This window comes from Pimephales promelas, chromosome 6, assembly GCF_988280905.1.
Source record: "Pimephales promelas chromosome 6, fPimPro1.hap1.1, whole genome shotgun sequence".
Lineage (NCBI taxonomy): Eukaryota > Metazoa > Chordata > Actinopteri > Cypriniformes > Leuciscidae > Pimephales > Pimephales promelas.
The window spans coordinates 1,047,501-1,072,650 of NC_142774.1; the positions used below are offsets into that span (position 1 = coordinate 1,047,501).

The 25,150-nt window shown below is 38.4% G+C and overlaps 2 protein-coding genes across 12 annotated transcripts in view; both read right to left on the reverse strand.

The window, feature by feature from the left end:
• Window positions 1-11,481, reverse strand: part of adgrl1b (adhesion G protein-coupled receptor L1b) — a 36,367-nt gene extending 24,886 nt beyond the window's left edge. For 4 of the 7 annotated variants that reach the window (XM_089132673.1, XM_039683874.2, XM_089132674.1 and 1 more), the window contains exon 1: window positions 10,117-11,481. The gene's annotated coding sequence lies outside the window, so the exon portion shown is untranslated. The remainder of the gene's footprint in view (window positions 1-10,116) is intronic. The other 3 variants (XM_089132675.1, XM_039683882.2, XM_039683891.2) reach the window with 1 other exon arrangement.
• A 3,687-nt stretch (window positions 11,482-15,168) lies between these two features.
• LOC148978420 (protein NLRC3-like) lies at window positions 15,169-24,221 on the reverse strand. Of its 5 annotated transcripts, none has more exons than XM_039683964.2 (8): window positions 24,032-24,221; window positions 21,643-21,726; window positions 20,373-20,558; window positions 17,726-19,654; window positions 17,445-17,618; window positions 16,509-16,682; window positions 16,360-16,406; window positions 15,169-16,043 (listed from the first exon to the last, which is right to left on the reverse strand). In XM_039683964.2, exons 3-8 carry the CDS (start codon window positions 20,504-20,506, stop codon window positions 15,457-15,459), a joined length of 3,045 nt encoding a protein of 1,014 aa, XP_039539898.2. In that variant the 5' UTR covers window positions 20,507-20,558; window positions 21,643-21,726; window positions 24,032-24,221; the 3' UTR covers window positions 15,169-15,456. The 5 variants fall into 5 exon arrangements, with proteins under 5 accessions (XP_039539898.2, XP_039539873.2, XP_039539882.2 ...); XM_039683939.2 differs by having other exon boundaries at window positions 21,643-21,723; window positions 22,629-24,221; XM_039683948.2 differs by having other exon boundaries at window positions 22,629-24,221.
• Window positions 24,222-25,150: the final 929 nt, after the last annotated feature.

The window sequence follows — 25,150 nt, forward strand, 5'->3', positions numbered from 1 at the left end:
GTTCCTTTTGATATGTAATTTATTGAATAAACTTTTGCAAACCCAGCCAGTAATCACAGAAAAAAGCATCCAAAATGCAATATTACGTATAAAAAGCGTAAACAACCTGCATATTTTTAGACGCTTAAGACATGACACTGAACCTCACAGCGATTTTACGCACGAGAAGAAACTGAGGAAATGAGATATTCCTGGTCTAAAATAACTAAAGCTGAGCTGAGAAGTGAACGACGGGCCTGAAACCTGATTCAGTGCTTTAGTACAGTGGGACTGTGTTCATTACGACTGGAAAAACACATTTAAGGACCAGAAATGCAAGATCTCTTCAGACACACACACACACGCATCTATCGATCGGTGTGGCCGTCTCGCTGTCGCCATGGCAACGCTGCAATGAGGGCTGTGCCGTTACTCTCATTTGTGTTTCTCTCTCGCTGGATGTCTTTTTCCCCTGCTATGATCTATGTCTCATTTCTTTTTGTCGGTAACCAGAGCTGTGAACCCCCGCGGGCTCCGTCTCCACTGATGGTGCGACAGAAACACTCCCGCGAGACGGTTATCAGACGATCCATCAGCAGCGTTTCCCCCAGGAACAGCTCATGCTTGGACAACAGCTAAACTCAAGCCCCAGGCTTCATCTCGGCCTACAAGAACAACGCCATCATGCCCTAGTGACAAAAATATACTTTATTGTGTTTGAAATATATTCCCTTTCTCAATAGGACATTGCAAATATACGTACTATCTTAAGTAGCATCTTACCTATTTTTACTTTAAACGTACTTTAAAATCACTGAGCTTTAGTTATAAAAAATATATATTTCAAAAAAATAGACTTGAAGTCAAAATACAGTTTATTTTTTTAAAACGACATTTATTTGCACTTTAGAAAGAAAACTTTCGGTAACACTTTATAATAACTACACGCTAATAATCATTAGTTAAGCATGAGTAAACCATTACTTCATCATTCATAAAGCATTAATAGACATTAATAAGCAGTTCATAAATACAGCTATAAATGCTTTCTTCTTGATTTAAAAGCATATCTATAATTTGTTTAATAATTGTATTTTCATCCTTTATTAATGATCAATTTATCATTTCTAAATGAAGAATTGCATTTTTTTATAAACCAGTTATTTAAGAGTTGTCCGTGGTTCCGATTACTTAGAGCGAGTAAGTAAATGATTAATAAACTATTTAAATGTACATTCATACATCTTATTATTCAGACATATAGTGATGGTTACTTAATGTGTTAATAAATGCTTTATTAACATGTATTAATGCTGTAATTAAGGATTAATTTGGGTAGTTATAAAGCATTTAGTAGTGGTCAGTTAACTATTTTTGTGACCTAATCTAAAGTGAGGACTAGTCATGCCTTGTAAAGCATTTTTAAAGGCTGTTAAATATTTCTATGTTCTGTATCACTGCGTTGTGTTTGTTACATTTTACTGTTTAGAAGATTGACAAGTCTTTAAATCGCCTTTATAAATGCTTTACAAAGCACAAATAGTCCTCACTTTAGATGAGCTCACAAAAATAGTTAACTGACCACTACTAAATGCTTTATAACTACCTGTATTTACTACATTTACTTACACTTTCTAAGTGGTCTTATGAATGAATGACAACTCTTAAACAACTGGTTTGCAAATAATGTTATACTTCATTTAGAAATTATTAATTGATCATTAACAAAGTATGAAGATACAATCATTAAACGCATTATAGATATGCTTATAAATCAAGAAAAAAGCATGTATAGCTATATTTTTAAACTGCATATTAATGTCTATTAATGTTTTATAAATGATGTATTAACTGTTTACTCATGCTTAACTAATGATTAATAGCGTGCAATTATTATAAAGTGTTACCAAACTTTCTAAATACATTATAGTATACAACAATAAGCATGGTATATTGATTGTATGTTTCAAAGTTATGTTCACTTGTGATGAATTTATAATGTATGTTTAACACAAATAAAGCACATTTTAATATCATACTAATCAAGCGGTAACACTTTACAATACGGGTGCACTAACATGCATTAATTCATACTTAACTAATGCACAGATAATCATGAGTTAATATATAACTCATGAAGAACTAAACCATTAATTGATGATTACTGCATCAGCAACTAATAAAGTCTATATTATTAATAGATTAAGTAATACATGAATTGTTATTAATTCAATGTGTCATTGTTTATTAATTCCTTAATAACATATTTTATTAACTAATAGTGTAAATTAATGTGTTAATTACCACAATTAGTCAAAGCTATGCACTTCAACTTCCAGTTGTCTGCTTTAATTCATTATTGGCTAATGATTTGCAAAGGTATCATTATGTTATGACTTTACTTGATGGGGCACATCATTATTAACTAGTCATTTAGTAATTGTAGTAATTTGCACATGAATTTGCACTAACAATGAAGTAATTAATCATGTATTAATGCATATTAGTGTACCTGTCATATTATCTGGAAGTTGAAATACAAGGCTTTGGCTCATTCTGGTGATTAAGATATTCATTAACACTATTAGTTAAAAAATGAGTTAATGTGGAATTAATCCACAATTACATATTTAATTGATAACAATTCATGTATGAACTAATACATTAACCTTACAGACTCTTAATTAGTTCCTAATGTGGTAATCATTAATGAATAGCCTAAATAATCATTAGTTACACATTAATTCAGTATTATCTGTGCGTTAGTTAAGCATGAATTTATGTTTATTAGCACACACGTATTGTAAAGTGTTACCGTAAACTTTATACTATACTTTACAATTTAATTACAACTAAACTATACTTAGTACAAAATGAGTTGTTCCTAAATGGCACAATCAGTAACACACTTGAGTCAGGCTGCAAGTATACTTAGCATGTGTTCTTGGGTTCATGTTAACGTGACAAACACTCTAAATGCTGTATTGATTAGTCGTATGTAGTTGTACTTTATAGTACACTTGACCGTTCTGGTTTCATGCTCTCGCACCACACACTCTTTCTTCTCACATAATAAAATCATTGAGACTCAGATCAATATTACATGTGCAGTTCTTCATCCAGTAAGTGGCGTATAATACGAGGCCTGTGATCGATGTCTGTCTGAATCTGAGCAAATCAGTGAAGTTACACTAATAATGCTAACTTTTCTGATTTACAAACACAATGGATTCTGGATTCGATCTCGTACAGCATCTGGTTCTCCCATGCAGCATCTCATTCACACACACACACACACACACACTATGATCGGTCACACTCGTAGAAGTTTGGACATATATATAACACACTTTTGAGTACAATTTTGTCATTAAAATATGGATAAGAAAGTAGTGTAACGTACGTAGGCCAGTGAGAGCTGTGTGTGTAAACCTTACACACTGGTTCGAGTGAGACTGCTTACACACACACACTCACTGAGGTTCACATTGACTGATTTTAAACAAATGAATGAAGACACACATTTAGATCCACAGCCTTATGGAAATCAGACACATGATACTGACTAAACTAAGTTGGCTACATACAAACCACACACACTCACAAGAGAAAAACACATTATCAATTATTACAAACAATTCATTATTATTGAAATTAGAGGTCACTGAAATGGGTCGTTAAACAGCAGCCCTGATAATGTGACATTAATTACAGTTTAATGATCGCAAATGAGATGTGCAATAAATGTATCATGCATTAACCAGATATTATAAATCATATACTGGGGAATCTGAATCGGTCACTAATTAAAATCGTATACATGCATTTTTGATGTCAGAAATTAATTTGAATGAATAATTCAAAATCATAAATAAACATTACAATCATATCTTCTGTGTTCAGGGTTTATCCACCAGCAGATCATATATTTCAAGAAGGTTTAATTAAATCAACATCAGTAAAATTGAAAATGATTGTGTATGAACACATTCTTTAAACGCATAAGACGTTATGTAACTATTAAAGATGAATTTCCATTCAGGTGTAATTAAAAGTCAAACTCTAATTAAAGTCCGGCTGTGCTGCACCATCACGGATAACAGAGACGCCACACTCTCACACACACACTGAAAGCATGTTGTGAAAGACTCATCTGTGTGTGTGTGTGTGTGTGTGTGTGTGTGTGTGTGTGTGTCTGAAGCATTGTGATCAAAACCTGAGTGTGTCAAGCGTTCGCTGCTGGAGCGCTGAGAATCAAACACACCAGAGCGCTTCATCTGAAGAGATTCCCAAGCATTAGAGAGCGTGTGTGTGTGTTTGTGTGTGTGTGTGTGTGATAATCAGGGTAGAGTAATTGCTATAATTCACTCTCATGCTGAGAAAACTCCTCTGTTAGAGACATAAACAAACACACCACTCTCATCAGGGCTGCACACACACACACACGACTGGGGAAACAGATATAACACTGCAGTCTATCTAAAAGTCAACAGGAAACTGCGTTCGCAACCAATTTACTTCCGAAATGTGGGGCGGCAGTGGCTCAGTGGTTTATGTGGATTGTTGGTGGTTCAATCCTCGGTTCCACCTGACCAAGTGTCGAGGTGTCCATGAGCAAGACACCTAACCCCAGCTGCTCCCGACGAGCTTGATGGCGCCTTGCATGGCTGACACCGCCGTCGGTGTATGAATGAGTGTGTGAATGGGTGAATGTGAGGCAATATGTAAAGAGCTTTGGTGGCCATTAGGTCTGTGAAAGCGCTATATAAATGCAGTCCATTTACCATCCATTTACCATGTGACGTATTTCAAAGTGAATCAGGATATTCAGTGAGAAGTTTTAGGAATCGATTGCTTTGTGAAAACCGAGCGATTGATGACGTCAACTTACCTCCGTTCATTGACAGTTTAACAGCATCCCTCCTTCACCCCTTCTCATCACCTCTATACTCTTACAACAACGGGGGAGTACTCTGGGTACAATGGGGGGGTACTCTGGGTACAATGGGGGGGTACTCTCTGTACAATGGGGGGGTACTCTGGGTACAATGGGGGAGTATTCTGGGTACAACGGGGGAGTACTCTGTACAATGGGGAGTACTCTGGGTACAACGGGGGAGTACTCTGGGTACAACGGTGGAGTACTTTCTGTACAACGGGGGAGTACTCTGGGTACAACGGGGAAGTACTCTGGGTACAACGGGGAAGTACACTGGGTACAACGGGGGAGTACTCTGGGTACAACGGGGGAGTACTCTGGGTACAACGGGGGAGTACTTTCTGTACAACGGGGGAGTACTCTGGGTACAACGGGGAAGTACTCTGGGTACAACGGGGAAGTACTCTGGGTACAACGGGGGAGTACTCTGGCTACAACGGGGGAGTACTCTGGGTACAACGGGGGAGTACTCTGGGTACAACGGGGGAGTACTCTGGGTACAACGGGGGAGTACTCTGGGTACAACGGGGAAGTACACTGGGTACAACGGGGAAGTACTCTGGGTACAACGGGGGAGTACTCTGGGTACAACGGGGGAGTACTCTGGGTACAACGGGGGAGTACTCTGGGTACAACGGGGAAGTACACTGGGTACAACGGGGAAGTACTCTGGGTACAACGGGGGAGTACTCTGGGTACAACGGGGAAGTACACTGGGTACAACGGGAAAGTACTCTGGGTACAACGGGGGAGTACTCTGGGTACAACGGGGAAGTACACTGGGTACAACGGGGGAGTAGTCTGGGTACAACGGGGGAGTACTCTGGGTACAACGGGGGAGTACTCTGGGTACAACGGGGGAGTACTCTGGGTACAACGGGGAAGTACACTGGGTACAACGGGGGAGTAGTCTGGGTACAACGGGGGAGTACTCTGGGTACAACGGGGGAGTACTCTGGGTACAACGGGGAAGTACACTGGGTACAACGGGGAAGTACACTGGGTACAACGGGGGAGTACTCTGGGTACAACGGGGAAGTACACTGGGTACAACGGGGAAGTACACTGGGTACAACGGGGAAGTACACTGGGTACAACGGGGAAGTACACTGGGTACAACGGGGAAGTACACTGGGTACAACGGGGGAGTACTCTGGGTACAACGGGGAAGTACACTGGGTACAACGGGGGAGTACTCTGGGTACAACGGGGAAGTACACTGGGTACAACGGGGAAGTACACTGGGTACAACGGGGAAGTACACTGGGTACAACGGGGAAGTACACTGGGTACAACGGGGAAGTACACTGGGTACAACGGGGAAGTACACTGGGTACAACGGGGGAGTACTCTGGGTACAACGGGGGAGTACTCTGGGTACAACGGGGGAGTACTCTGGGTACAACGAAGAAGTACACTGGGTACAACGGGGAAGTACACTGGGTACAACGGGGGAGTACTCTGGGTACAACGGGGGAGTACTCTGGGTACAACGGGGGAGTACTCTGGGTACAACGGGGGAGTACTCTGGGTACAACGGGGAAGTACACTGGGTACAACGGGGAAGTACACTGGGTACAACGGGGGAGTACTCTGGGTACAACGGGGGAGTACTCTGGGTACAACGGGGGAGTACTCTGGGTACAACGGGGGAGTACTCTGGGTACAACGGGGGAGTACTCTGGGTACAACGGGGAAGTACTCTGGCTACAACGGGGGAGTACTCTGGCTACAACGGGGGAGTACTCTGGCTACAACGGGGGAGTACTCTGGGTACAACGGGGGAGTACTCTGGTACAATGGGGGGAGTACTCTGGGTACAATGGGGGGAGTACTCTGGGTACAACTGGGGGAGTACTCTGGGTACAACTGGGGGAGTACTCTGGGTACATCATAAGAAGAACGGCATCTACGCTAATGTTAGTCTTTCCATTTATTCAGAGGTTTACTGAAGTCAGCCGGATCCGGGCCATATCCAGATCAGACGGTGGACCTGAGCCTAGACACGTCCACAACGCATCCCTGCAGTGCCAGCCTCATCAGCCCTGTGAAGGCCTCATGGACACCTCTACAAACTCGGCCCCATACCGGTGTGATGACTCCGACCCCCAACCAGAGACAACTGGATAATATTGTTTATGTTCTGATCCAATCTGACTTCTGTAATGTTGCCTGAAACATAATCACACACTGTTCACTCGTTGGCCAGAGGACAACTGAGCAACTGAGCCTGGGTTCTGCCAAGGTTTTTTCTCCATTCTGCCCTGATGGAGTTTCGGTTCCTTCACTGGCTTTTGGCTTGCTTAATTGGGGGCACTTAATATTCAACTATATTATTTATCTGCCTTACTTCAGGTGGACGATGATGCAATTTTCTTCTAGAAACAAACTTGTTTTATGTTTTATTTCCATGTTATCACTGTGAAGATGCTTTGATACAATCTGTGTTGTAAAAAGCGCTATATAAATAAAAGTTACTTGACTTGATACTTGATTGAATGTATTTCTCATAATTAAAAATTATTTTGATCTAAAGGCCTTTGCTGAAAGTAGAAAAACAAACTGTGTTATTCCAAGGCTTTCGTCAAAAACTATTGGTGACATTCATAATGAGTCTCCCATCTCAACTCCTCACTGTTTTTAATTCGGTTGCATAATGCAGGAATAAATTGCTGTCTAGAGTGACTGAGTTACATTAAAGACATTAGGCAGACAGACTTAGTCCAAGAAGACAGATTGAGAGGTCAACACACACATACACAATAGTGCAACACCAAACCAAACGGCAAATGTGTGACTCTGGATCACTAACCCAGTCACGAGTTGCACAGGTGAATCTGTGGCAATGGCCAACAATACACTCACTGTATGGGTCAAAATGAGGGATTTTTCCTTTATGCCAAAGATCATTAGGATATTAAGTAAAGATCTACATGTTTCATAAAGATATTTTGTAAATTTCCTACAATAAATATATAAAAAAACATATTTCAATCGTTAACACTGCACAAACTTTAAATGAGTTTTCTCCATGTTTACATTTTTTTGCACCCTCAGATTCCAGATTATCATATAGTTGTGTCTCAGACTCTCAGGCAAATATTGTCATATCCTAACAAACCACACATCAATGGAAAGCTTATTTATTCAGCGTTCATATGGTGCCTAAATTAAAATTTTAAAAAATTGACCCTTATTACGCTTCAAGGAAGGCTTACAAATGACTTCTGCGTGACACACTAGGAAAAGAAGTATTTCTACAAACAAGAACACCAAAACTGCTGAGAAAGCAAAACGAGAAGGATACATAAATAATACCTATGTATTTAGTGTAATAAATAAGACCACAAACATTAGAGGATGAACGAATGACCACCAGCGCAGGGGTCAGTGTCAATGTATTCATCTATTTACGAGTTATGAGCTCATTTTACACAGCGTTTCACATTTTTCTTTTACCAATAAACAAACAAGAGAAGTGACATGAGAACATTTTCTGCTCTTCATCCGCTTGCTTTGACTAGTAGCCAGTGTTTTTGCATGTGTTTGTGTTTCGAGTCTTTGCTCGCTCAACCATCCGTAGATCTTCACAAGATCATTATGTGTCTTTATAAACACACTCTCTTCAATATATCGGTCTATTAAGCACAAACACGTTTACTTACATAACCGAGGACAAATGAATACTAAAACCAAGATTAAACATCTACTTTTTTAGCATTAGCATAATATTTTCACACCCTGGTGTCCAAGTTTCATCAGATTTAGTACCTCAGTCTGAACACACACACTTATACAGTCAAACCAACATAATTCAGACACCTTCAACATTTCCCACATTATCAGTTTATTTTCTATAGTTTAGAAAATGGTGATAAATATGAGCAGAACTCAGTTCTCAGATCAGTGGATATTTGAATAACTACACAATTAGATAATACCAGTTTAGCTCAACCAGTGACCAAGCAATGCTTCATGTTGTTCAGTGTGTGTGTAAAAAGGTATACATTTTACAGGTGATCACTGTATTTCTTTTTTTACTTTATTTTGCTCTCCTCACTTTCATAAATGAACTATAGTGTCCAGCACACACTAGCAAAAAAAAATAAAAAAAATAAAAAATTGTATCTGGTGTCTGAATCATTTTTGCTTCGATTGTATCTAAAATGGCCATACAGTACCATAGACATTATGGACATTATGGCTATACCATAGACTTTATATGACTAACAGAAACCCTAAAAGAAAACATTTTATATTTCCAGAATACAACAGCATATTTATGAAACAATATTTAGATTATTTTTTTTAACCATTTTCCAATTGAAGACAAACAAAGGGAGATTTAGCTCACTTATAGCAATGATATTTTGGCCCTTAATCACACACACACACACACACACACACTCAAATGCTTTGCTAAGATGCAGAGGGTGTGTGTGTGGGGGGGGGGGGTGTGTGTGAGATGGAGGAGATGTTGGGTGGGGAGAGATGGAGGTCTGTCAGAATGCACCAGCAGACACTGGCGCCAGCACATTTACACACCACTCACGATCCGCAGCGTTCAGCGCGCCTTTGGCCTGTAACTCAATTTACATCCAATGAAAAATGACCACAACGCGTGCGTGCATGCATGTGTGTAGCTATGATATATAGGTCTGGAGAATGTGTGCTTATGTGTGTGCATACTGTGATGTGTATGCAGTGATGTGTTTTTACGTGTGTGTGTGTGTGTGTGTGTGTGTGTGTGTGTGTACAGTGTGTGTGTGTATACTATATTTTAGGGATAGGTTTGTCCTCAGATGCTAAATATGAATGTATTTTTGCTAATAAAATTTGTATGGGGGGGGGGGGGTAAGTTTCTAGTAGTCAGTTAATTCAGTTTATATATTTGTGTGTGTCACACACCCACACATACACTAATGCATTAGAAAGACACCAGAATTATGATAGTGAAGTGACTTGTAGATGTGAACCACACACACACACACACACACACACACATTCAAATTCTAAAATACAATGGAAAAACAATTATAATATATCCTCTAACATAAATGTGTATGAATGAAGTGACGTGAGATTTGGAATATCAAGCTAGACAGTGGTGTGTATGGAAATGTGTGTGTTTGGGATTTAACTGAACACCCACACACACACATTGACAGTCGTTCGTTCGTTCGTTCATTCATTCGTACCTTCTGGTGTTCCGTATCCACCCTACATCCTCTCCTCTCTCCTCTCCTCCCCGATTCACTCGCTTCTCCTCTTCTCCTCCCGTGTCGCCAGAATGCATCAAGATTAAAATTTAATCAGCTGCCATCTTCCAGACGATAATGGACCAAAAACATGATATTTCAAATCCACCTTAGAGAGTGTCCTCAGTCATAAACACGCAGGAAGAATAATACACACGGGGAATGATAGGCTATAATCCAATATGAATACAGTCTCTTGACGCTGTCGATAAGACAAATTACCATACAGCATCAAAAGCATCCATGAGTGAAGAAGAGAAAGGTTTTGGTGTGTAACTCATTATGAGCACAGCAGAAATTCTTCGACTCGACGCTGAAACGCTTTAATCGCGCGTATTTCGAGGCATGTCGCTTTTACGCGATGAACTGTTGATCGTCAAGGGTATTGCAATGAGACGATGAGCTGAGGGTGATCCTCTTCAGGTGGACAGGTGATTTTCATTAAGAATTAAACATAAAAAAAAACATATTAACGATGAGGAATCTATCTGAGGTAAAACAAATATGTTGTAGGTTATACGTCTAAAATCCCGCCTTGGTGCCGCTCCCCGAAGGTGATCCTTGTCTGGTAGACAGTCGATTCTCATCGAAAACCAAAAATGATCATTATAATAAAAAGGAGAAATTGAGATCAGGCAATAATAAACGCGTCGTTTGCTGCGGACGCAAATTCGCGCCTGGCGCCGCTCCCCATCCACGCGGATTTAAAAAACGGTTTAAATCCGCGATAAATAACACCAATAATCAACAACATCCGCGACATTTAGCGCAGAAAGCAATCGTGTAGATCCGTGACTAAAACCACGGCCTGCGCGGGACGATGGCTGAATCTAAATCACGAAAACACGACGACTAAAAAAAAAAACACTGTTTGGCTTATGAATAAAAAGGCTGCGTTCACATCTACATTCACCGTGTTAAAAAGAAAATGTCTTCATAAAAACAGGATTCTCGGTGAAATATAAAAGAGAAGAGGCTGCGATCGTGTCCAGATGTTGAGCTCGTAGTAAAGGACAGCAGAAGATCCCAGATATCAACAGATCAATGGAAGATGCGGCTGTCATGGATTCTTCTGCTGCATGTACAATAGAAACATACGGGGAAAAAGCATAGGCCTCGGTGTTTCGATCAAATCACTGACGGAACCCTAACGATTGACTCTAATGTGGAAGCGTGTCGGGTCGAGAAATGCTATTCCCGTTAGTGCTGGATGCGGCAGGCGTGACCAGGCGAACATAACGCGAACGCTTTGACAGAGAACGCGAACGCCCTGCTTCATCCTCTCTCTCTCTCTCTCTCTCTCTCTCTCTCTCTCTCTCTCTCTCTCTCTCTCTCTCTATCATATATTTAGCTCATCACAGTGGACTTGGACATGAATGAATTCTGTAATGCAAGTCCGTTTTAGACAATCACAATCTCCCATTACATGCTACATTTTATTTGTTAACAAACAAGTATTCATTACTTCAATTAACTCATTACTGCCTTAAATTATTAAATTGTTTATATTAATACATTTTTAGCTAACTGTGATTTTCCATACAACAGCTCTAATGTGGACTTTGAAGCGATGTGTAGCTGTGTAAAACGCTTTACAAAATAATGTGAATTGAATCTCAAAATGTGTTGTTGATGGATAAATTCTGTCTACTTTCTTGTGCAGCATTTTGTGAAATCAAAATATCCATAGGCCTACCATTGAAATACATATTTTCATACTTTTTCCAGTTTGATAATTTTGTGCAAAATAAAAATATTCTGACACTTGCCTCTTTGAGATTTTTGACGCATCATCATGATTCATGTCTCATGTTTCATCTTCAGCTCTTCATCGGCACGGCTGTCTCCATGCTGAAACTGTGGGGAAGTCACATTACACACAATAAATAAACTGTTTCCATTCATCATATTTGAAACATGTAATAATTAAAACGTTTTGTAGATCTAATTGTCAAAGATCGATAATCTGTTTTCGGACAAGGATAAAAACAATAAAATCTATAAAATCAATCAAATCTATAGGTGAAACTCACAAAATTAGAATATCCAGCAAAAGCTCATTTCAGTAATACACTAATATATTATATAAAAGTGAGATATTTCAAGCCTTAATTTTATTATCATTTTGATGATTATAATTTATAGCTTATAAAAACCCCAAATTCAAAATTAGAATATTGTGAAAAGTTTTCACAAGCTGTGTAAGACATAATCATCAAAATTATAACAAATAAAAGCTTGAAATATCTCACTTTGCATGTAATGGGTCTATATAAAATAGCCTATTATAACTTTTGCACAATATTCAAATTTTTCGAGTTTCACCTGTACCAGTAATTTGAAAGGAAAAAAAAACACAGCAAAAATCAAGTGAAATGTGAAAAGAAGAAGAAGATAAACAGATAGTGGCGGTCTACAGGTCAAGGCAAGGATGACCATAATCCCAGTGTCCTCATTTGTCATTTGCATGGGGAGGGTTGCATTGCTCTCATGCAAATCTCTTTAAATTCCTCCGGTGCTTCAGTGGTCGACTGGATGATTTTATTTTGCATGTTGACAAACATTTGCATATGCCTCGTCCACTTAAATAGAATATGTGTATCAATATAGATCAACCACAGAGCCATGAGTAGACTTACCTCAAGTTATCCAAAAGAGAAATGACAATCACCACTACAGGCACTAACACGTTATACACTAGAAACAATAGAAATAATAAACACATAATAAAATCAGACAGAATGTTTGTTGTCACGGTGACTGCAGCAATGAGAGAACTCAGGCTGGATCTAAATCCTGCAGTCTTCTATAAATATCAATAAACCAAAATAACTAACACACACGAGATGCAAGATAATACCAGAGAATAATACGCACTACGCACACACGAGAACGGAGAACTGAGGACACAACCTGAGGGCCATGAATACACTAAAGGAAGGAAACAAGAGACAGGTGGGGCAAATCCATCAAACAATCAGAAAGACAAGAGAAACCCAGAAGAGGCTGCGTTTACACTCGGCATTAACATGCGACTTGTATCCGGATGTTGTCCACACACACACACTAAAAAGACAAGTGTAAACACGCTATAAGCTTATAATATAAGCTTCACGATTGCAATTAATTAGACATGATTTTTGATTAGAAAAATTTTTACATTAAAAGAAACAATGTTAAATGTTCCAACAGTTTGTGAGATACAATTTCAAAATGTAATTTTCTTCATGATTAATCAGATATTGTAATCTCTAATTATAATCCATGTGTCTGATCGGCCTCTGTCCAGAAGGTGGCGCTAAATGATCATCATATCGCCTAATCCCAATCGAGTAAATATAAATGCTTTTGTTTGTTAAAACAGTTATGACTGCTCATCTCTAACATTAACATTCATATTGTCATCAGTTATTTATTCATACGATGAACAAATTAATTAACCTGCATTCTAATCAGTTATTAAATCAATGACTGCATTGTTTCAGACTGATTATTTCATTAGGTACACACTCAACTTTCTTATAAGAAAATGTATGGAAAAAAACAGGCCGAACCTTTACAGTAAAAAAACTGCATCTAGGAGGAACTGGTTTATTTCTTTGACATTCGCATTCCACAAACCAGTTCTGATGATAATGTGGTTCCACCGCCCTCCTGTTACGCTTTTATAACTCTGAACTTGTAACTTGTTCTAGACATTTCTAGACATTTCAAGAGGTTTGTCTTAACTGTATGTTGCAATATTTTCGTGTCTTATAAGGTATAGTTTGCTTTCTTTCTGACTGTCAGTAGACGAAAGCTAGTTAAACACAGAAAGTTCCAGTCCTAGTCAGATTTAAGCCTTTCTTACAGAGCAATTTACAGTAAATAAACACCATATAGTGAGATTTAAAACTTTTTATTCTGAGAATAGACCAAAAGAGTATACAGTGCCACATTTCAATACAAAGAAAAGGGTATACGAAGAAAACATTAAAAAGAGATGCACTATCAACAAAAGAGGAGGTGTAACCAAAAATCTAAAATGAAGGTAAATAGGAAAGATGTGCAACACTAACTCTTAAAAAAATCCTACTTTATTTATTAAAAAACGTGATGTTCCAGCCATTGTCAAGGCCATCATCAGATACCAAGAGAAGCAACATTATATTCTGCTTTATACACTCTAGCAATCACCATCAGGTGTACTACTCTACTATACGATTTGGGAAGAAAAGAAGGAGAAAAGAAGGGGGAAATAAAGGAAGAAGAGAATAGAAGGCAAAGGATCGATAAAACATACAAATAAAAAGAACAGGAACATAAAATGAAACAAACTGCACATCTAAAACTACAATGTATAAATTTCATGAATATAGTCAGGAAGTGATGACTAACCACAAGAACCTGGATTACAATAAATTAAAAGGTTTGATGAGATTCAGTTTCACAGTTTCGGTTGCGTTTTATAACCAGGACAGTAAAAACTGCACTCTTGTGTTTCTGAGAATCAACAAACAGTACAGGTAACTTGAGTATATTATCAGATTACTTTTAAAAGTAACTAGTACAGCAAAGCATTACTTTTACAACAAAATATCTTAGTTACTTTTTCAAAAATGTTACTTTGTTTTTCAACTTATTGACTGGCAGCTCTCGTCCCTAGTGTTGAGAAAAATTGTAATAGCAGAGGTGTTGCGTGTACTTTTAAAAGTAACTTTCCCCAACACTGTCAACAAGTGAATCCAGAACAAGAACCACCATCTGACCTCGACTGAGACTCTATTCAGAGAAACTTCACAAAGTGAAATGCGAGTCAGATTTTGTATTTTTGATGACTCATTCTTTGATAACCAGAGTCAAAAGGGATACTCCACTTTTTTTGGAAATAGGCTCATTTTAGAAGAATATCAGTAACCAGACCGTTTCTGGTCTTATTGACTTCCATAGTAGGAAAAAAATATACTATGGAAGTCAATGAGACCAGAAACTGTCTGGTTACTGATATTCTTCTAAATATCAGAAAATCAGCTGAATGGATTCGAAAACGGTAAAACCCAACTGTTTAACTCTGGGGGAGTGGTAAAATGAGCCTATTTCCAAAAAAAGTGGAGTATCCCTTTAAGTATTTTAAGCGCATTGACTGTTTGGTGCTTTTACACATGAATGTTTTACAACATGTTTTTCTCCATGTAACATTTGCTAAATTTGTAGTTAAATAGTATATTTTCATTATCTACTGTATATATTGATTTTCACAAATTTTACCAAACTTTCCCATTTATAGCCATTTGACCAAGATTATAATGGAGGTAGAAGCGTTGTCAATTGTCTCTCTGTTGTTAAATCTGACAGACACAGTTCAGACTCAAAAACCTTAAATCCAGCATAGAGGGGTTCAGTGAATGTGCCGTTGAACGTGTGTAAGTGTGTGAGTGTGTGTGTATCAGAGACGCTGTAGAAGGAAAGAGTGCCAGCCGACATGTCCAGATACACTCCAACTCTTTTAGATGTTGGTTCATGGGTTGATATATTATTGCTTACATTACTGTGCCAGACAGTAAATCCTTTACTATTGCAGAAAAGACACCATGATTTGTCATTGTATCCAAACTTACAGACAGTCCCTCCAGTCCTGCTGATTCCTTTATAAGCCACTGCTATACGAGCCCATGAGCCCCGTTCATTGTCCCCAAGGCCCCATTCAACCTCCCAGTAACAGCGTCCAGTCAGACTCTCTCCACACAGAACCTGAGGATTATCAGCGAATCTCTCTGGATGATCAGGGTACGGCTGACACTCTTTCACATATGTGATCCTTCTGTTCCCCTCAGAGAGGATGAGATGAGTGTTTGCGGTGTTTGGATCCAGTGTGAGATCACAGGCATCTGAACACAAGATGACAGATACTCGTTGTTACTCTGAGTTCCGTCAGATGAAGATGAATGGGGTTTCACTAAGAAAGCCTATCGACTTTGAGTATTACAAAACGAGCCAATTGTTCTCCTTTTATACCCACGAGGTAAGGCGGACATACGCTATGCAAATTCCGCAGACCAATGGCATTTCTTTGCTATTGGCTTGTTTTGTAATACTCAAAGTCAATAGGCTTTCTAGGGCAACCCCTACTCAGGGAACGAGGGTTACATACTGTACGTAACCGAGACAGTTCATCTGCAAGAGTGTGTAAGAGGAAGAACTTACATTTGCGTAGACCTGGTTTGATACAGAGGGGCCTTCCATAATCCAGACTAAAACATACAGACAAAATGACTCGTTAGTACATTAAACACTTAGTGTTGTCCTATCATTCTAAAGAAGCTTCACATGTGTGTATCAATTCCTTAACATACTTGAGTATCTGCAGTTTATAGTTTGGATCCTTCAGTTTGTCGGAGAGCAGCTTGACTCCTGATTCTCCAGGGTGATTGTAGCTCAGATCCAGCTCTCTCAGGTGTGAGGGGTTTGAACTCAGAGCTGAAGACACATAACCACAGCCTTCCTCTGTCACCATACAGCCGGACAACCTACAGAGAGAGGGGATCTGAATTCTATTCTTGTTTTTGTCATCTTTTGTCCTTGACAAGAGCTTAGTTATTGTGCAAAGCACAGAAGACAGTAAATATCATATGCTTGAAACAACATGAGGATGATTAAATTACACAATTTTCAAGTTTAAGCAAAATCAATGCTGTAATGTTTATAGTAACTTGTAAGTGTACTGTATCTGCTATATTTCTCACATTTCCACATTTGTTTTAATGAGGAAAACAGTAGCTATTCATTCAATCAGATCACATTTTCTGAGTTATTCACCTGGAATCTCCAATTTCTGTCTTTAAATCATCTCTCACATTTTCTTCAATACTTCTCCCTGTTCTCATTTACAGTGGGAATGTTTGTAACAAAGAGAAACATAGTAGACCAGTCACCTTGTTTTTTTAATCGGTCAAAATGATGGAAACTAATTCAGCAAACGGTCACACATACTTAAATAAATGAAATGGTTAGGTTGTTAGAACACTGTTAGCTCTAAAGTGACTTTTACATATTAGTAAAGGAGACAGTGGAACATTTGTTTTACATCAATGGTCGATTTAAATCTATATGTCTATGTTTACCTGTGGCCGAATCAATGCCATGCCACTAGGGCAACGGTGAGGTGAGCTGCTTCTCTTATCAAAGCTATTTAATGTAATCTGCTAATTGAAAACATACATTCCACCCATAGTCTATGGCCTCTTATCAGAGATTAGGCCTACTCATGGCTAAGTGTTATTACTACACACCTGAGTATCTCCAGCTGACAGTTTGGACTCATCAGTCCATCAGAGAGCAGCTTCACTCCTGAATCCTGCAGGTCATTGTTACTCAGATCTAGCTCTCTCAGGAAAGAGTTTGTGGATTTTAGAGTTGAGGACACAATTTCACAGCTCAGAGCAGTGAGGTTACAGCCAGCAAGACTGAAAGAGAGTAAAAAAAATTTGTAAGTGCAAAATCTATAATAGTGAAAGTGTACTTCCTTCAAGTAATTTAAAAAGGTCATAAGTTTATGAGTAAAAACACTTACAGAGCTTTCCTGCAGTTGATCACAGCTGGTATCAGTCTTCTTTTCCCCTCATCTGATGTGTTGTATTTTTTGAGGTCCAGCTCATCCAGCACCTCCTCTGACATCTGAAGCATGTAGGCGATTGTTGAGCAGTGAGCAGGAGAGAGTTTCTTCTCTGAGTGTTTGTCTGATTTCACAAACTCCTGAATCTCTCTGGACAGAGTCTGATCTTTCACTTCCAGCAGACAGAGGAACAGATTGATGGATCTTTCAGTGGAGAGTCCATGTCCATCTTTTATCTTCTCTTTAATGTACTGTGTGGTTCTCCTGATGCTCTCTGAGCTGTTCTCTGTGTGTGTCAGTAGATCCTGTAAGAGTCTCTGATTGGACTCCAGTGAGACGCCCAGCAGGAACCGCAGGAACAGATCCAGATGGCCATTCTCACTCTCAAGGGCTTTATCTACTGCTCCTCTAAGCAGATTATGCATTGAATCAAACAACTTGAGGGTATCCAAGGTGCTTCCATAGCAGAAAAAAACATAGAAAGCAGCGAGAAACTCCTGGACGCTCAGATGAATGAAGCTATAGACTTTCCTCTGATGAATCACAGATTCCTCCTTAAAGATCTCAGTGCAAATCCCAGAATACACTGAGGCGTCAGTGACGTCTATGCCGCTCTCAATCAGGTCCTCCTCATAGAACATCACATTTCCCTTCATCAGCTGATGGAAAGCCACTTCAGCAAGTTTCACAATCACTTCTCTGTTGGACTGCAGGAGTTTCTCTGGATCTCTCTCTTCATACTTCTGATTCCTCATGTTGATCTGAATCAGCAGGAAGTGGATGTACATTTCAGTCAGAGTTTGAGGGATTTCTGCACTCAGATCTTCTTCCAGGAGCTTCTGAAGCACAGTGGAGGAGATCCAGCAGAAGACGGGTATGTGGCACATGATGTGGAGGCTTCTTGCTCTTCTGATGTGAGAGATGATTCTGCTGGCTTGATGCTCGTCACTGATTCTCTTCCTGAAATATTCCTCCTTCTGAGTCTCATTGAATCCCTGAATCTCTGTCAGACGGTTGATGTATTTGGAGGGGATCTGATTGGCTGCTGCTGGTCTGGAGGTGATCCAGATGAGAGCCGAGGGAAGCAGATCTCCTTTAATGAGGTTTGACATCAACACACCCACTGATGAAGTCTCAGTCACATCAGAAACTTCCTGAGCGTCTGAAAACATCAGTGTGATTCTGCTTTCATCCAGACCATCAAAGATGAACACAACTTTACACTCCTCATACATCTTTGGGTCCAGATCTTGAAGTTCAGGATGAAGGACCAGCAGAAGTGTGTGAAGACTGTACTGATGATCTCGGATCAAGTTCAGCTCTCGAAATGGAAGCAGAAACATGAAATCTATATTGTGATGGTCTTTTCCCTCGGCCCAGTCCAGAATGAACTTCTGCACAGAGACGGTTTTTCCGATCCCAGCGATGCCTTTAGTAAGAACAGTCTTGATTTGGTCTTTCTCCTGGCGTCCTGGTTCAGGAGAGGCTTTAAAGATGTCATTGCAGTGGATCGAAGTGTCTTGTGTTCTGGCTGTTTTCTCCATCTGTAAAACCTCATGTTCTTCATTCACTCCTCTCTCTCCCTCTATGATGTAGAGCTGTGTGTAGATCCTGTTCAGGAGGGTTTCATTCTCTTGAAGTTTGTTTCCCTCAAATAATCTCTCATACTTGTCTATCATGCTGGTTTTGAGCCGGTCTTTGACTCTCTGTAGTTCATCATTCACTGGTTTCTGTAAGTTTGCAGTCTCCTCCAGCAGGACTGCTTCTGCATTGTGCTGCCGAGGAACAGAAGTCACTGATCGATTACTCAAATGAGGGGGTCGAGTAATGGATCTCTCACTCTTCATAAACACACTGCTGGGTTCTGGTGATGCTGTTCTTAGACTCCTAGTTATAAACAGCATATACAAAAAAGAAAAAAAATCATACATGGGATAATTTCACAGTATAACAAGCAGCATATAACAATATGATACACCGGTGTTTTGCCAGCTTATCTCCTTTAATTTGTTTTATAACTGTATCCACTCTACGTCCGACCGACTGCACTGTATTCTTCCTTTTGATTCTAAACTGAACTCAAATGGCATTGAGAATTGAGAGAAACAAAAAACACTTAATTGGGAAAATTGAAAGATGAAACATTGCTGATGATCTGGGTCTGTGGTGGAGTAATAAGTTTGAATGAAGTCTCAATTAAACTCGAGGTTCTGTGGGGTGCTGACTGTATCGACTCGTGCCGAATAAACACCACAGACACAGTGTAAGAGTAAAACTACAAGCAAAATAAGATACACCGGTGTTTTGGTAGATGAGAAGTTAATTCTGTGCATCTTCTTTTTAATACTTGAATTCATTTTACACTAATTAATTTTATAACTGCATCATTTATCCCTTTTAATTCCTTTTATACCTGTTTTAATTTCCTTTGCTTTTATTTTGGGTCTATTATCCAAAGTACTATGAATTGCCAAAGTGTGATTATTGTAATTCCTTTCTATGTAAAGCACTTTGAATTGCCATAGTGTATGAAATGTGCTATAAATAAACTTGCCTCGCCTTGGTTAAGTTATTTAAAGTCAGTTGCTTGTATGAAGTGACTCACCATAAGTCAGATGCTCCATCACTGACTCCAGGGGGCTGAGTTATAGATTGGTTACTCTTCATCGACACACAGCTGGGCGCTGGAGAATCTGTTCCTGGTGTTCTCTTCTTCTCTCTTTCTTTGTGGACACTCATTTTGAGGCAGTACTGCTTTACTTGTCCTCCATTAAAGCAAGTAAAAGTACTCCTGCAAACACATTTACCACCCAACATCACTCAATGGCAGCTCCATATTGTTTTGATGATTGCCTTTAGTCATTCTGTTGACTATAAGTAACGTTACACCTACATGTTAGTAGAATAAGTTGACATGTACACGTTCAAGCCTTATGATTTATTTCTCAGAACAGACTTTTTTGTTGGCTGTTATACAATAATAAATCTGAGGAATGATAAATATAGGGTCAGGGTTAACTACACATCTCTTAACATGTATTGCATTAAGTTAAGTTAATGTGCCTAATTTTCTCCTCACAACCATCTCCATTTATTTCTGATAAAATTTTAGATAAACCAAGTATAAATATACGTTGATTTGAATTTTTTTCTAAAGAAGGCATTTACCCAAAATTACAATAAGCGGAGTTATTCATGTCATTTGACACTGGCATATTATCTTTTTCAAGGTGGCTCATTAAAGTACATGTCATAGGCATTTAACTATTCAATATTTATAGGATGATTCATACAATACTGTAAACGCTATACTTTATTTAATGTTCCTGTAGCTCAAAAAGTAAAAGATGACACTAGCAAGTCCTATAGATAATGAGATGATTATGAACTCATACAAAGAAATTTGTATTGTACAACGAAACAAAAAAAGCAAATTTATTTATAGCATCATTATCAGTTTACATTGAAACAAAAGTCTCAAAATAAAGAGGGAGTGGCTCTCAAGACGGATAATAATGATACTAACATTCACAAATAGTGTGGAAGACATTTTTGTTAATTTGTGTTCTGTGGAAAATAGCATATGACGAATCTGTCGCCGCATCTGCTGGAACGCCAGGTAAAATTATTTGTGTGTAGGCGCATGTCACCAGTTTATAAACCATTTATTTGTGAGATTTTGTTCAGTCTCTTAAACGGCATATATCCAGGTTTGTTTTCCACAGCTTCGTAACAACAACAACCTTCGCATTTGCCAAGACAGTGTCAATCGAAAAATACACTCAAAAACAGCTGCAAAACCATAAATAACAATAACCATGAATTTATAATCCAAATTACACATTTCTAGTTGTTATATATATAAATGTACTTACGTGAAAGAATTCTCCCGCTACAGCCAACTTCCTTGTAAAACTACCTGTGTTGCTTTCATTTAACCTGTTCTTCCGGTTCACCTGCTTTAGTCAGAATCAAGGCTTTAGAACTCACACACATATTTCAGAAACACACTTTTATTTACTACACACACTCACAAACACACACACACAAACTCTCTCTCTCTCTCTCTCTCTCACACACACACACAAACTCACAACATTGAGTTAAATGTTTGTAAAATTAAGCTTTTTTTTTACAAACTATTTAGTATGAATTAATTTAATAAAAAAACTTCCATCAGACGTAGGATTATGTGTGCTTCTCGTTTTGTTTTAATGTCATCAGATCTTCACTGTTATACGTTGACAGTAAAATATGAATGAATATTGAGAATATGACTAGAGATAAACATCCCTAAAATCACCAAAGCATTATTATAGTTGCATTTCTGATAACTGTTGGTTATACTTTGATTTATTAGAATGAGATAAATCAAAACAAAATAATAAATGTTCAGATTTAATCCCACATCTGTTTATTTGACACACACGAGAATGACTATGACTGAGTTTTGTGATCATTGATGTCTTGTTTATTGTGAACATCTCCCTCTAGTGTCGCACATCACATTCTCAGGCGAGTCGCTGCTGATCTGTACATTGTGTTCTGTGGAAAATAAAATAGCATTTGACGAATCTGTCGCCGCAACTGCTTGGAACAGCAGGTAAAATTATTTGCATGTAGGAACATGTCCCCAATAACTCTTTATTGTTGTATTTTGTTCAGTCTCTTATACGGTATATATCCCGGTTTGTTTTCCACTGCGTCGTAACAAGAACAACAACGGCCTCCGCATTTGCCAAGACAGTGTCAAACGAAAAACACTCTCAAAAACAACTGCAAAACCATAAATAACAATAACCATGAATTTATAATCCAAACGACACATATCTAGTTGTTATATATATATAAATGTACTTACGTGACAGAATTCTCCTGCTGTTACAGCCAACTTCCTTGTCAAACTACATGTGAGTGTTGTTTTCATTTAACCTGTTCTTCCAGTTCACCTGCTTTGGGCAGCAACGTTTATATACACTCACAAACACTCTCTCTCTCTCTCTCTCTCTCTCTCACACACACACACACTCTAACACAAACACACTATCACACACATTGAGTAATGTTTGGGGGAGAACGGGGTAATGTGAGATATCGGGTAATGTGAGACACCCCCTGTATCTAGTCAACGGAACACGTTTGTGGTCATGTGACCATTATGTTTTCAAGCCCATGCCATTTCCCCTCGGCCATGAAGGAGAGGAGCTCATGGTGCTGTGATGAGCATGCTTTTTCAGAAAAATATTTTTGTAAAAGTAAATTTTCCTGCTGTTAACTTAACTGTTGTGCCAGAGCAAATTGATTCTGGTAGAAAAAAACGTATATCATAGTTCATCATGTTGATGAACTATTAACATATAAAACCATGTGAAGAGAATTACTAAGAGAGATCTGTTTTTTCTCAAATGTGCCAGTGGGGTAAAGTGAGACATGAGGCACAAGGTAAATTTAGTCTTAAAGATTTTAATGTAATATTGCATTACATATGTTTTATTTTTTAATGCAATAAACATTGTAGAAAAGCCATCATGCCAAGGTAATACACCAGGAAGACAATCTGGGGCAAAACACGCCTCGAGGAGATGGAGAGTGCAGCCGCTGAGGTCAAGGAAGGAAAGAAGTCTATAAGAGAAGCTGTAAGCGATAGAAATACTGCCAAACCTGAGAGTAATTTTAAGAGTAAGTTGCAACATATGGGTGTTGTCTGTATGATGTAGTGCAGTGCAATGTAAAAGAATGAATTAGTGATTTAATGTTTAATTCTATGTATAAGTTTAAATGTCCTGTGGCGGAGTTCATTGGATTCATTTTGAATGTCCATCAATCAAGACAAAGAACATTTTCCCATGAATGGTCCTGCATATTACACATGCCGTCTTTGCCATGGTCTTTCTGGAGAGATCCAAGTATACAATGAGGCTACAGCCGAAACATTTCTATGAACATACAACATGTTTTAACCAACCTTTCAACAAACTGATCTAACTTGGGCCACCACACATAACTTCAGGCCAAATCTTTCTGATCTACAACACTGGGAATAATTACTCTGATTTTTCTATCTTCTGAATTGAATTTAAACTGCTGAACAATTTCACTGGGTTTCGGGTTGAAATCTTTAAGCACTTCCACTAATTCACCCCAAAACATTAACTGAACTTAATAAATTCCTCAGTAGACTGTATGTTTGCCTATACAATGCTCAACAATGCTTGTCTGCCTCTGTAATATTTTTGACCATCAAAATGGTGTGACTATTCCTACCATGTTAGCCATCTTCTTTTCCAAAGGTCCAACTTGTACGGATTCAGCTTCCCAACGTTTCAAAAAGTTCTTTCCTCTTCAAAAACATATTTTTCATATTTCCATTCTGTTTGCCAAAATGTAATAACTTTCAAGAGACAGATCAGGTGATTTCGCAGCAGGAAGACACCTGATAACATCACAGGTGGATTACACATGCACAGGTTCTTCTTTGCTACTTCTTCTAAACCAAGTTGAATTGCATTGGATTGCCCCCTACAGGTCGATCTACAAAATCTCACTCTTTCTTCAACACTCTCTAATGTAGGTGTGTTATTCTGTGAGAGAGATTATTCAGAGATCTGCTCACAAAGTGGTTTTCCTCGTGTTTCACGTTCAAAGTTTCTATACTCCATTCAGTGTATGTTTTACATTGTCTTTTAATAAACATGATTGTTTTCTATTTGATTGTGCTGGTAAAGATGCTTTTATTGTGTTATGTAAATGAAGTCAGATGCCCCTATGAAGTGAAGTCATTTATAAATATAATAAAATTACAGAAGCTATACTATACTGCTATACTTTAGTCACATTCAGGTTTATCATAATATGAGAAATCAACGGTGGAAAAACCACGCATATTTTCTACTTCAAGTACAAACAGAACATGAATTAATATTACTCAAATAAATACTTATGTACTTGAGGTCAAAGTGCATGTGGACTACTGAGAGGATCAACCAATCAAAGAATACACACTTCTTTTTATGAAATATTGATTCTTTCTTACATGTAACAAGGAACTACAGACTTTTCAGGGAAACGTAAAATTTCTTTGTTTGTTGTTATAATGTTTTGGAGTAAAAGCAAATGTTTCTCCAAATGAAAATATTCTTATAACACTTGGTTCTTGCCCACCCCTGTTTGTAATTATAGATTTGTATTATAGATATAGGTGCACATTCACACAACGTAAAAATTACAGCGTTTGTAACTAACCATTTAAAAAGTTATTAAATAAAGTTTATTTTCCACAAGTTTGTTTTTACGTCAAAAATGTTTCTGCAGAGAATCACCATAGGCACCTTTCAGTGATCCTTCATTGTCAATGAGAACTAAGTGTGTCTGATCAGTCTCTGT